Raw genomic sequence first — 14,222 nt, forward strand, 5'->3', positions numbered from 1 at the left:
AGTTAGCCAACATAAAGATGTTACGCAATAGTGCAAGTAACATTTCAGTGACTCCAATAGTTACGCAATAGGGTTTTTCTTATGCTTGTCTGATAATTCATTGCACAGATAACATTCAAGGCCAGATAAATCGGTTGCGCAAGAGTTTACTTCTCCTCCATGTGCTTTAGGGAATGACCTACGAGTAATTCATGACTAGAGAAATCGATCGTGCAAATCAATTTCGTAAGCAAAAACAAAGACCACACTCACTTGGAAACAGTTAAGTTGTGCAACAAGTTAGCCAACATGAAGATGTTACTCAATATCGCAAGTAACATTTGATTGACTCCAATAGTTACGCAATAGGGTTTTTCCTATGCTCGTCTCATAATTGATTGTGGAGTAACACTCAAGACCAGAGAAATCAGTTGCACAAGTGTTTATTGCACCTCCAAGCACCTTAGGGAGTCACCTTCGGGTAATTCAAGGCAAGAGAAATCAATTGCGCAGAATTTTATTGCTCCTGTGCAATGAATCTTGGAACCACTCTAATCTATGCAACAGAGTGATGCGTGACACCCCTCTTATCAATATGACACAATGATGCATAACACCTGATGGCTAGCGAAAGGCTACTTACTTTCTATGAAAGAGGTAAAGTAGCCACTTAATTTGTTACATGCATTCTATTCGTGCAATTCCTTTGTATCCCAAATTTCTTATTCCTTGAACTAATTTTGGGTATTATCATATATTTTAAATGCAAGCTGATCTGACCTTCACTGATTTCATTTTACAGCTTCGAGGGCTAGCGTGACTTTGTTACAGAAAATAGTTCTCAGTTCCGAGTAAGGAACAACTCGTACTAGTGACTCAAACTCAAAAAAGGAATTTTGATTATAAAATATGCAACGAAAGAGTTTGTTTCTTATGGTGATTCTAAGCGGGTACAGTTTATAAAATTTAACGTTACTCAGCATAATCTATGAGCCAGGGAAAATTTGTTTGATCTTTTTGGGGGAAACACCCTCAAAAATAAATATAATCAGAAATTAAAATATTTAATTTGACATGTCAAAAGAACTAGTATTGGGGCTTTAAGATTCAATTTGTTAAGCTGATCGGATTTTTTTTTTTTTGTTTCGTTTTCACAACTTTGCTATATTCTTTGAGCATCAATGTAATCTTGTTATTAAATTAAAAAAACAAGTTTTTCTAACTAAAAGCAAAGAGCAACGTCAAAATTTAGAACGATGAGAAATGATTATGCATGTAGGAGGGTTATGCCCTCCTTAATGCCTTGCTCTTTAGGCTAAGGTTTGGCTTTTTGTTCCAATTATTTAAGAAGGACTCATGAAACAAATGGGCCGTTTAATTTGAATGATTAGCTCTATTAAAAGTTCTAAAACAAATTTCAGTGTAAATAGCATGGCACTGAGGAGGAAAAAATCCCCCTTATTTGCGTAATCATTTCTGTTCATTTTAAGTTTTTGTGCTGCTCCTTACTTTCACTTGAAAAACCTTGTTTTTTATTTTATTTCTGATCGTTTTTAAATAACGCCGGGAAATTCAGCTCCCCATCTATGGAAACTTCCTCTTGGAATTTTTCCATCTTTCATAGATGGAAATTCTATCTATGGAAAATAAACTAAAAAATTAGTGAATTAAAATTTGTGTTGAGCGGCACCTGCCGCGGGAGCAACCTCGTAAGGGTGTATTAACAATTTTTATTGTCAGTGTATTACCCAACTATCCAGAACTCCGCCTGACATAACATTTGATCAAGTATTGGTAAAAAAAATGAAAGGAGGGGCCCTAAACGTCCCATGAGGATGGTTGGGACATTAGCAAGTAAGTAGTGAGTAAGTAAGTAGATTGTCGATGTTGGAATTTTTACAGACAAAAAAGTTTTTGAGTTTTTACGGATGAAAATTTTTCGAATTGAACTAATAATCTTATTTATTTATTTCAACGGTTAAAAATGGTAACACTGTCGAAAATTAGGTGCTGCAGCATATACACCATAATAAAATCATGGTTTTCAAGTATTAATAGATCTAATATCGCTCAAAGTGACAAAATTACTTTTTTTTTACTCTGTTTGTTTTTCTTATATTTTCGTTCTAACAAAAACCGAATACATGAATGTTGGCTTCATATTCTCTATGTAAATAAATCGTATCAGTAGTATTTTAAAGTAAAACCATTTGTTCTTCATTATCATTTTTTAGCACAAAACAAAAACAACTCACGTGGATGGAGTCCAGAACCCCATAGGTATGGCAACGCTGCAATTTCTTTTGGTCCTATCACAATCGCCACACAGGCCAGCCTTAAATGTTGGATTATCAGGGCACGGAACTGCCAGAAAGCGGTCTGCACTTGCCACAGACTCTAAGAAATATCTCCAAGCTCTCATGTGACTACACGCAGCTGCAACATATAACATTATGCTTAGTTATCTCTATAAGAGGCATCGCTAAGGCGGTGCTTCAGGCACTGCTCAGGTGCTTTACGGCAACAGTGCTTTACGGTGGTGCTTTACGGCAACGCTTCAATGTATTCTCCGTTTTTTTTTCAGAACAACTTGAAATGGAAAGTGTAGCCGCATAAACTTTGGAGGGGGCTCATTCGATTAGAAATTAAAAGTTCTAGTGCCCTTTTTAAAATTCTTAAGTGACCAAAGGCATCCAGTCTCCCTCCCATGCTAATTTTTTCTAATTACATCCAGCCAAATTTTTTGATGACCATTTAATCTCAAAAAGTCCAAGTTTCAAACAAACATACCTACAGGGTTAATAGCCCGGCCCTCCTCCTTGGCTGTAAGCTATGCTTATTGGCCACTGTATATATTAAGGCTTTTTTGGGATGAAATAGGGCGTGTTCGATCCGTGTTTTCTAAAATGGTATAGGGTATAAGTTGAAACTTTAAGGAAATGTTTAGTGGGATACTGAATAAAATCAGAACAAAGTATATGTAAGGTGGTTGTCAAAATAGCGTATTTTTAATATCTCGTGAATGACTTAGGGTATTTTGAGCGGAATATTTAAGAGTTCTCTAAGGGCAACAACCCCCATGCTGTTTTAGATGTCCTCGCTCAAAACTGATCAAAACTTTGTTGATAAAAAATTAATAAAAAGGCTAACCGATAAAAAATATTCAAAGGGGTAATACCTTCGGGAATTCCATCACCCCAACAGTTCCACGGCAAAGATTGTAAATTATACAATTTGCCCATTGTTTACATACAGAATACTTCAGAGAATATTAAAAGGTATGCAACTAAATTAAAATGCCCTAAGTATATCCAGTTTAAAAGAAAAGTGTGTCTGAAATAAATTAAGAACAACTGATGTTAATAAGTTCAAAATTTCAGAGCATGTCGAAGGCTATATTGAAAAGTGGCTGAAGGGCGTAAGTTATGTAAGTTGCTCGTTGTTTATACATAAAGTGTGTTTTTGGAAAAAGGGACATGTTTGATCCTGGGTCTCCAACGAGACATAGGTTATTAACGTGAAACTTTCCAGTAATGTTGAAGGGGATATTGAAAAAGATTAAAATACATACACTATATGTGAAAGATTGTCACGAGGGTGTATCAGTAATAACTAACGAACGGCTGAGGGTATTAAGTGGAAACTTGCTAGTAATGCTGAGGTGGGTGTTGAAGAGTGACCAGACGGTAAGCAAACCTCATGTCCTTTCCCCCCTCTCTCTCATGACTATAAGAATTTTGGAAACGCAATTTTGTTCAAAATAGTCAGAAGTCTAACAATTATGCTTCTTGGGGTGGCAGCCTATGTATATGTCATCTGATCGTGTGTCAAAGCCATACAGAGTCAGATCAGATCCGAGTCAGATGGTCTAGAGTCCGAGTTTGAGTCCTAGATGGTCCGAGTTCAAAATGGTCTAAGGGCCAAAAAAATGCCTCAGGGATGACATAACTCCCCACGACCCCTGGGGTAAGGACTCTACGCTATAAAAGTTGCCCGTCGTCTGTATATAAGACTTGTTGCTCGTTGCTAGAGGAAGGGTTTTTTTTCATTCTGGGTCTCCATGAAGAGAAAGGCTATTACGGTAAGACTTTCAGGATCTGATGAGGAGGTGCCGAACAAAATAAAAATATGCAGGCTGATAGTAGGTTGGCTGATGATAAATTAAGTTTAAATTCTTGAGACAGGTTGAAAAACCTCCCTTGTCCTTTTCAGATGCCCCCTTGAGACTTGACAGTGGCTATTCTAAAATAGCCACTTTGTTCAACTTGGTCAAAGGACATGATAACCATATATCTGGGGATACCACGTCCTTAAAATATAGGATTATAAATTATTCATTCCAACCATTGTTTTACACAGGATTAATCATTGGTAAGGGGGGTATGCTTGATCCTGGGTGTTTAGAAAGGCTAAGAGTATTACGATAAATATTCAGGGAATGTTATAAACAAGACACATTTAATACATTCAGGTTATCAAAAGGGTGTAATTGCAATATTTTAGGAGCGGCTAAGGTAATTAACTTGAAACTTCGAGCACCACTATTGCTGTAGCTACTGTGACTACTACCACAACTTATAGAAAATTGTGACTATGCGCGAATTGGACTATTAGCGATTGCGACTACTTGCAAATATGCCTACTTGGGACTGAGACTGCATCTACTTATGACTGTAACTACATGTAAATGCTACCGTAACTGATTGTAACAGCGACTACAATTGTAACTGATTGCGACTGTGACTACTTGCGACTACGGCTGTGAATGCTAGCATTTGGGACTCAGAGTTCTTCTGATTTTGACTACCTGCGACTGTAGCTACTTGTGATTGGGAGTGCTAGCAAATTCGACAGTTTGTGACTGTAACTGTGACTAAGGCTAATTTTGATTTGAACTATGAGAGTAGTGTGCTATTAATGACTTTAGAGACAAAAATTGGGGGTATGCAATCGTAGCTACTAACACCTCAAGAAGTTATTACGTACACCTGGCTCCTACACAATGCTATAGCACATTTGTTTTTTAGGTAATGCTATAGTACATTTGATTATTACGTAATAGGGGCTTGTTTGTTTGCTTATCCAAATATTTTCTTCAAGATTTCTATGGCTTTTCGTTTAAAACCCACGAGAAGTGTTTAAAAACCCACGAGAGCCAAAAAAACATTAAGGGCCCGCCAAATCATGATTTTTTTGGTTGTTACATAGTAGGGGACTTTTTTGCTTACTTAGGCAAACGTTTTCTTCAAAATTAATTTTTTGTTGCTACGTAATATCGTCCACCAGTGCAGAACCATTGAGATACTAGGCTCTAGAAAGCAATCCCAACGAGACCCTAGCAGTTGATTTCAATTAGCCCCTAGAAACCAATTTGAACAGGGCCCTAGCAACCAATTCCAATGGGGGGCCTAACAACCAATTCCAACGGGGGACCAAACAGTCAATTATTATGGGGCCCGAGCAACCAATTTCAACGGGGCCTTAGCAAGTAATTCTATTGGGACTCTAGCAACCAACTCCAACGGGCCCCTAGCAGTCAACTCAAACGGAATCCTAGCAACCAATTCCGACCAGGACTCTAGCAAGCACTTGCACCGGGGCCCTCGAAACCAATTCTAGCCGGGGACCCTAGTAAGCAACTCCAACGGGCTACAAGCATCCAATTCTACTGAGTCCCTAGCAACTAATTGCAAATTGGGGCCTTCTAGCTAAGAGGGGAGCACCGGTTGTAACTGATAATGATGTAATATCGCGCTACTTCGTTTCTTCATTGCCCGTGGGGAACCACATATTTTTAACTGAGGACGAGACGTATGTAGAAGTTACAAAATGGTTACGCACACGTTAGTATTACGTAATGGCGGTGCACAAGTTACTGTTACGTATTCGCGGCGCAAACTTGGGATGTTATATAATACTTTAAGAGATTTTTTCTTCAAGACTTTGTCCGCCTTAAGAATCAGATATAACACCAGAAATTTCTCCTATATTGCATCAATTTTCTAACGTGACCTTCTCAAATGGCTTTGTAAGAAACATACTTTTTACTGCAAATAAAAATTTTATTGATAAAAGAGAATTATAAAACAATGAAATCACAGAAAAAAGCAGTGGAAGCTGAACTAACGGGAAAAACAATACGTGAAAAAGCTGATAAAAGATAAAATACAAGCAAAAATTGTTAATTAAAGAAAGGTGGGTCCCTAACAACCAATTCTAGGGGGGAGGATTTTTATTATAGGTAAATGAAAGCCATATTAAGAGATATTTCTGAGAGATTTTAATGAAAAAGCCTGGTTTCTAACAGCCAATAATATGCAGTCTTGATTGACTAGCACATATTTGAATAATATTTTCTTCGTATTTCACAAAATCTCAGTAGAGGTGAATTTAAGCCACATAAAAAGATATTTTGAGACCTTTTAACGGAAGGCCCATTGTTTTAAGCCATGGCTAGGCCTTCCTGGTTTTCAATCACATATATCATTCATATTTTTCTTTGTATGTTTAATAGTCTCGTTAGAAGTGAATTCAAGCCATATTAACAGGTACTTTTTGAGAGGTTATACCGAAAACACCTCTTTTCTTTCAGCCAAACTATGGATTCCTGATGGCCAAGCACAATAAGCATTATAAAATCCTTAAATCACAGAAGAAGCAGTTAAAACTCAACAAACGAGAAAACATTCTGCTTATAATTTAACCAGGAGTGTTTGACCTTTTCCCCAAAACTACCAAAGTAGAATTGTTTTGTGTCTTTTCTCGTTTTTGTGCTCCATCCAGACTTGTTCAGCTGTTTTCCTCAAGAAATAACAATACGAAAGTAGGAACACACACACACAGACACATATTAACACAGACACTCACACACAGACGCAAACAAACACACACACAGACGAACACACTCACAAAAACACAGAAATACACACACATACATGCAAATACAAACACACAAACACACGCACAAACCCACAAAGATACTCCCACACACCCATACACACACAAAAACACATACATACACATACACTAACACACAAGCTTGCACAAACACACATATACACAAAATCACACACCCAAAAATAACAGAAACTTAACATACCTTGTGTAGATTAGATTAACCTAACCTAATAACATGCAAGAAAAAGATCGATCCTTAAAAGACGTGGGTTTACCTAAAAAACCATATGAATTACAATTGTTCTCTTAGCTCTCAAAAGAATTCGACAGCAGGTATCCGTGGTGCAACACGTCGATAGCAGGAATTTGGGTTAGCTATAGATTGGTTGCAGGTACCCGTGCTGTGGGATGTGGTACTTTTATTGGTCAGGTGTCTGTCTTTGTGTTTTTGTTTGTCTGACTCTGCGTGTTCGAGTATGTCTTTTTGTCCCCCTATCACCCTGTCTGTGTGTCTGGGCTGTTTTCTTGTCTCTGTGTGTGTGTCTTTTACGTTTTTGTGTGTGACTCTATGTGTTTACACGTGCCTCTCTGCGCGTATGTGTTTGACCGTATGTTCGCTTTTCCCTTTGTCTGTCTTGGTTTGTTTATGTGTCTGACTCAGTGTTTCACAACACGCCGTGCCTCTGTATCTGAGTGCCTGTTTGGCTATATCTGTGTCTTTCTTTGTGTGTCTAACTCTGTGTGTTTCAATGGGTTTTGTCTCTCTCACTCACTTTCTGTGCTTATCTGTCTTAGCGTCTGTTTGCCTGTTTTTTGTGTTTAATGTGTTTTCGTCTTTTTCTATGTAACTGTGTGTTTAAGTGTATGTTTTTCTGTCTCTTTGTCTATCTTTGTATGTTTGAGGGTGTGCTTGTGCGTTTGCGTTTAATTGTGTGCATGTATGTTTATGTGTGTGTGTGTGTATGCGCGTGTGTGTGTCTTCTAGGGATGTATCTGCTTTGGTATTGCTATTATTTGTGAAACAAGCCAAAAAAGCATGGTTGAGACATAAGAACGAGAACAGTGACAAAATAATTTAGGTATAGCATTGCCGTTTTTGGAAATGAAAAGTCAAACAACCCTGGTTTGAAATAATAATGAAGCAAAAACAAAGCACTTCGGCTTTAGTATCGCTGTTTTCGAGATAAAGCCGAGAAGCCCTGCTTAAAACATAACAAAGAAAAACAAAGAGCAATTCTTGTTTGGCATTGGTATTTTCCGGGAAAAGGTTAAACAATTGGGGTTGAAACATAAGAACAATTTTCACCATATGTTAAGTTTTAAATTTGTTTTTACTATGATTTCGGGATTTTATAATGTTTGGGATGATTGGCATATCAGGAATTCACCGTCTTGGCTCAAAGAAACGATACTTTTTGATGAAAACTTCTCAGAAATACCTCTTAATATGGCTTAAATTTATCTCTAACGATGTTATGCAAAATACGAAGAAAGATAAGATTCAAATAGGGGCTTGCCAACCAGGAAGGCCTAACAATGCCTTAAAGAATTGGGGTTCCCAATTAAAAGCTCTTAAAATATCTCTTAATGTGGCGTAAACTTACCTTCTATCTCTTAATGCGGATTAAATTTACCTTTAAAAAAGTTATGAAAAATAAGAAGAACATTCGGAGGTGTGTTTGTCAATCAGGAATGCATAGTTTAGGCTCAACAAAATGAGGTATTTTCATTTAAACCTCTCAGAAATATATCTTAATATGGCTTAAATTTACTGCTAATAACACACCCCTCCCCCAAGAATTGGCTACTAGGGTTCTTGTCTTGCCTCTAGCCTTAATTCATACCTTAATTCAAGCCTTAATTATGTCTTGTTGTTTATTAGCTTTTTTCGTTATTCTCCGTTTCTTGAGTTTTAACTTCTTGTTTATGTGATTCCATGATTTTATAATGTTTTAGATGCTTGGCAATCAGGAATGCAAAGTCTTGTCGTAAAGAAAAGTCTCATTTTCATTTGAACCTCTCAGAAAATCTCTTAATTCTGCTTAAATTTACCTCTATTAAAAATCACCCTGGGTTTCCCTGCTGACCCCCCTTTCCTTAATTCACGCTTATTTGCTTATATTTTATCCTCGATCTGATGTTTTACGTTTCCTTTTTTCTGTTGGTTTAGCTGCTTACCCACTTTTTGTTCTGATTTTTCATGATTTCATAATGTTTTTGATGCTTGGCAATCAAAAATGCATAGTCATGGCTCTAAGAAACGAAAACTTCATTAAAACCTCTCAGAAACACCTTTTAATATGAATTAAATTAACTTTTGACGGGATTATGCAAAATACTAATCAAATGTGTGCTTTTCAACAAGGAATGTCTAGCCTTGGCTTACAGAATTGGGTGTTCCTCTTGGAACCTCTCAAAAACATCTATAAATGTGGCTTAAATTCGTCTCTAACGATATTAAGAGAAATACGAAGAAAATATTATTCAAATGTCTGCTTGTCAATCAGGAATATAGAGTTCTGACTAAAAGAAACGATGCATTTTCTTTCAAATCTCTAAGAAATTTCTTTTAATATTGCTCAAATTCACCTCTTTTAACACAAATCTCTTCTCCTCCCTCGAATCGGTTGTTAGGGTTTTCACATTTCTTTAAATACGATTTTTTGTTTATATTTTATGCTTTATCAGCTTTTTTAAATTTTTTTACGTTTGTTGATCCTTAACTCATTTTTTCTGTGATTCCATGAGTTCATAACGTTTTTTTTATTAATAAAACCTTTATGTAGAATTAAAAGCTTATGTCTTATAAGGCCATTTGAGAATGTCACTTTAGAAAATTAATACAATGTAGCAAGCAGGTGCGTATAAAAGAGCAATAATCAATAACAATGTTGGATACTTGCGGTTTCTCAAGTGGAATGGATTGGAAAGACGAGACCAACAGCATGTCCCGTAGAATAAATTTCCCGAATCATAATACTACGAAATGATTGCTGGGTCAGATGATTAAGGCTCTTGTGTGGTCCTTTTTGAGATCTCTGGTCCTTTATTCGATTCCTAGAGCGGACAAAAACCTTGAAGAAAAAGGAAAACGTCTTGAAGAAAATCAAATTTTGCAGAAAAACCGTCTTAAAGCATTATGTAACATCCCACGATTACTCCTTTATTACGTAACATCCACTTGTGCGCCACCTTTAGTTACAAGCGGAGGTTCCCAAGGGTCTGAAAATAAACAAATCACTTGAGATTAAGTCATTCTTAGTTAAAACTGGGGGGTTCCCACTTGACTAGCGAGCCTCCCATTAGAATTGGTCACTAGGGGCCACATTAAAATTGGAAGGGCCCCGACGCAAAAGAATGCTAGGGCCCTGCTGGAATTGAGTGCTAGGGCCTCCCATGGGAATTGGTTGCTAGGGCCCCAGTTGAGCTGCTTGCTAGGGCCCCGTTGGTATTGACTGCCTTTTTCTCTTTGGAATCGCTTTCTTGGGCCTAACGTCTTGTAGGTTCTCTACTGGTTTGCTGTATTACGTAACAACCAATGAAAGCTTGAAGAGAATATATGCATAGGTAAAAAAACAAGCCCCTAGTACGTAGGAATCGAATAAAACAGGATTTAGCAGGCCCTGAAGGATTTTCCTGGCTCTTGTGGGTTTTTAAACATTTAACAAAACAATCAAAACGCGTGAGGAAAACATTCATATAAGTAAACAAACTTTGCCCTGTTACGTAATAATCAGATGTGCTATATTGTTCCATAGCAAAAAAGTTACTTTACTATTGTGTAAGACCCAGATGCGCATAATAAAGCATTGAGGGGTTAGTAGCTCCAATAGTATTCCTCCTATGTGTTTCGTTAAAGTCATTATTAGCACACTACTTATTAGTACTTGTGACTAAGACTACTCGTGACTGCAATTACGTGCGACTATGATAACGAATGTGGCTTGACTGCTACTGTAGCAACTTGTGACTTTGATTAATTACAGCTGTGGGTATGAAGACTCGTGCTGCAACTCTTGCTACTCGCCACTGTGACTACTTCACGTCGACACTATATCCAGGATGTACAAACAGCATCTGTGTTTCAAGGAGATTTAGGGAAAGGCACTAAGTTAAAACCATTAGAGAATGTTAAGGGGGATGATGATAATTAAAGACACTCTGTACGTCCAGGTTGTCAAAAGAGCGCATTTAAACTATTTCAGGACCGGCTTACGGTACTTGGTTGAAACTTTCAGGGGATGTTGGACTAAATCAAAGTATAATATGTTCATCCAGCTTGCTGAAATGGGGTGTGCAATGTTACAGAAACAATTTATAGTATTAAGCCGGAACTTTTAAAGAATGTCGAGTAGGTTGCTGAGCTCAATCAAACGACTATTTGCCTCCCAGCAGTCAAAAAGGCATATCTACCAGAAATGATACTAATTATAAAAAGTAAAAGGTTATTGTCCCAAGATCTTCACGATTTTTTAAAAAGAGCTTGAAACTCATCGAAAATTGCACTGCATCAAAACGCCTATTAGAATAGTCATTGCCGAAAACCCTAACCAGGAGGGTTAGAGCCCAGGGGCATAGTTTACTATGAGACAAGAGGAGAGGGTGAACTGCCCATCCCAACCTTCAGTGGGCCCCACCCCCACAGAGACCAGTTTACCCCCTTAACTAAAAATTTAGTTTCTTCAAAAATCTTGTCAAAACTATGAAAAACCTGCATAATTCAGGTTTCCACAGAAACAGGTCAGTTTTCCTTAGGATATCTGTACCTTTATGGTACTCTATGGCTAATTCTTCAGTTTTCTCTGTCATTTTGATTTGGAGAAAATTTGCTCCTATTTTGCCCCTCCCCTCTGATTTTGACAAAATTACGCCATAGAGTTTGAGTCCCGCCTCTATTTTGAAAATCACTGGAAATCGATTTTTTGAATGGGTAGTAATGATGCTTTTCTTTTTCTTTCACCAATTTATTCATAGGCGTGGTGACCATGATCATCATCATGGGAGTCATCTGTTAAATACAAACACTTGGTTTCATACTTCTTATAAAATAGTTTTTAGCGAGTCATGTGCCCTATGTTTTCCAAATTAATTTGTTTTTTGTAAAAGATTAATGCCAAATTGTAGTAACCAGTATCATTTTTAGCCTTTAATCCTCGGGGGAGGGGGGGGGGGGTGAGGCAAGGAATACCTGAGGAGTATAAAAGTATAAAATAAAAGGAATTTAATGTCAGCTGTCAGAAAAATGCTCCCCTTCCTTCCTTCCCAGGTCTAGAACTGCCGCTGATAGTCACGGTTTCAATCACAGCTTAGATACCAATACAGTTATGAAAACTCGATTTATGAAATTTATGAATTATATGAATTATGATTATAGAAATTTATGATTTATGAAAATTCAATTTATTTTTGGGACACAGTGCGCAGTAGCGATGCTAGCGGCTGGACAGAAAACTGATGGTCTGAATCTAAAAGTCGGACCAATTGGACTGACGTCGTGAATAGAATCGTGGAGCTATGATTCAGCGCTATGTGAGAATTATGCTAAAATTGCGTCCCCGCCTATGGTGTTGCAGTACGATCTACGCGTCGAAGCGCGGGCTTGGAGGAGGCGCCAAGTTCAGAGCTCCCTACCAAAAGCTTCTCATGGGCAAGATAAGAGTTATCATAACTATATTGGTATCTAAGCTGTGGTTTCAATCCAGCACTACAAACATTGGTTCAAAGAGCTTAGATACCAATAATGGTATCCAAGTTGTGTTGTTTCGACGTCCTCTGCGCCCGCAAAGGCTCTGTAGGATTCTTCATGAAAAGTCATGATTCTGGATGAAACCAAAGTCACGCACGATATTTACGCTAGTTATGCGGCCTGAACGTAATTTGATGAGTTGAACAATGCTTACTTTGGAGCGAACAAACCAGAGCGAAGGTTTACGACAGCAATTTTTTAAACACCGAGGCTTGGAATGAATAGTTCTTTCTATCTTAATAATGAACCAGGCAATAGATACAAAGATATAGTACTAGTAGACAGTAATTGGGAAGAGATTCGCGTCAGAATAGAATCTTTTGTAGGGTTTTGAATAGGTTTTACTATAGTCTATTTTATAGTATATTGCATAGCGTTAGTATAAACTTATTCATAGACATTTAAAAAGGCTTTAATCTAGCATGTTTTATCAAACAGTTCGTGGTAACGAACTATAGTAAGGAGCGACCCGGCTCAATAGTAAACAAAACTCTAAAAAACAGAATTTTGATACTAATAGATACATGAAAAGAATTAGATTTTTATGATGATTTTAAATATATAAGTTTAATCAAATTTAGTTACGAGCCTGAGAAAATTTGCCTTATTTTGAATAATAGGGGAAACACCTCCGAAAAGTCATAGAATCTTAACGAAAATCACATTATCGCATTCAGCATGTCAGAGAACCCCACTGTAGAAGTTTCAAGCTCCTAACTATAAAAATGTGGAATTTCCTATTTTTTGCCAGAAGACAGATCACGGATGCGTGTTTTTTTTCCCAGGGGTGATCGTATCAATTCAGTGGTGCTAGAATGTCGCGAAAGGCCCATTCTCACGTAAATTAAAAGTTCTAGTGCCCCTTTTAAGTGGCCGCAAAAATTGGAGGGCACCTAGGTCCCCACCAACGCTCATTTTTTTCCCAAAGTCAACGGATCAAATTTTGAGATAGCCATTTTATTCAGCATAGTCAAAAAACTTCATAACAATGTCTTTAGGGACAACTTACTCCATCACTCTCCATGGGGGAGGGGCTGCAAGTTACAAAATTTGACCAGTGTTTAGATATAGTAATGGTTACTGGGTAATTTACAGACGTTTTCGGGGAGATTTTTTGGTTGGGGGTGGGGGGTTGAGGGGAGGGGGTTACGTGGGAGGATCTTTCCATGGAGGAATTTGTCAAGAGATTAGATAATTTCCACGAAGGGAGCGCAGGATACTCTAGCACTATTTAAAACAAAAACAAAACAATTAAAAAATAAATATGGAAAATTCTGTTCAACTGAAAGCAAGGAGCAGCATTAAAACTTAAAAGGAAAAAAAATTATTACACATATGTGGGATTCATGTCCTCCTAAATTCCTCGCTCTTTACACTAAAGTATTTTTTAGCAATTTCAAATATTTATTCTACGGGCTTTGTGATTCAGGGGTCATTCTTAAAGAATTGGGACACAATTTATGCTCTACTGTAAAGAGCGAGATAATAACAAGAGGGCAAACCCCCTCATATAGGTAGTAAAAATATACATACATAGAAGTTTGTTATGTAAGTTAATTCACAAGTTACGTATATTTTCTACAAATGAAAACTTTCGTAT

At 37.4% G+C, this 14,222-nt stretch overlaps 1 protein-coding gene across 6 annotated transcripts in view; it reads right to left on the bottom strand.

The window, feature by feature from the left end:
- LOC136035163 (lipase member I-like) overlaps positions 1–14,222 on the bottom strand; it is a 108,902-nt gene that overhangs the window by 40,837 nt on the left and 53,843 nt on the right. For 5 of the 6 annotated variants that reach the window (XM_065716732.1, XM_065716731.1, XM_065716730.1 and 2 more), the window contains one exon: positions 2,235–2,415. The exons of the other annotated variant lie outside the window; for it this stretch is intronic. In XM_065716732.1, the coding sequence (XP_065572804.1) occupies positions 2,235–2,415 (181 nt within the window). The remainder of the gene's footprint in view (positions 1–2,234; positions 2,416–14,222) is intronic. 6 annotated transcript variants of the gene reach the window in all.

This window comes from Artemia franciscana, chromosome 14, assembly GCF_032884065.1.
Source record: "Artemia franciscana chromosome 14, ASM3288406v1, whole genome shotgun sequence".
NCBI classification, from domain to species: domain Eukaryota; kingdom Metazoa; phylum Arthropoda; class Branchiopoda; order Anostraca; family Artemiidae; genus Artemia; species Artemia franciscana.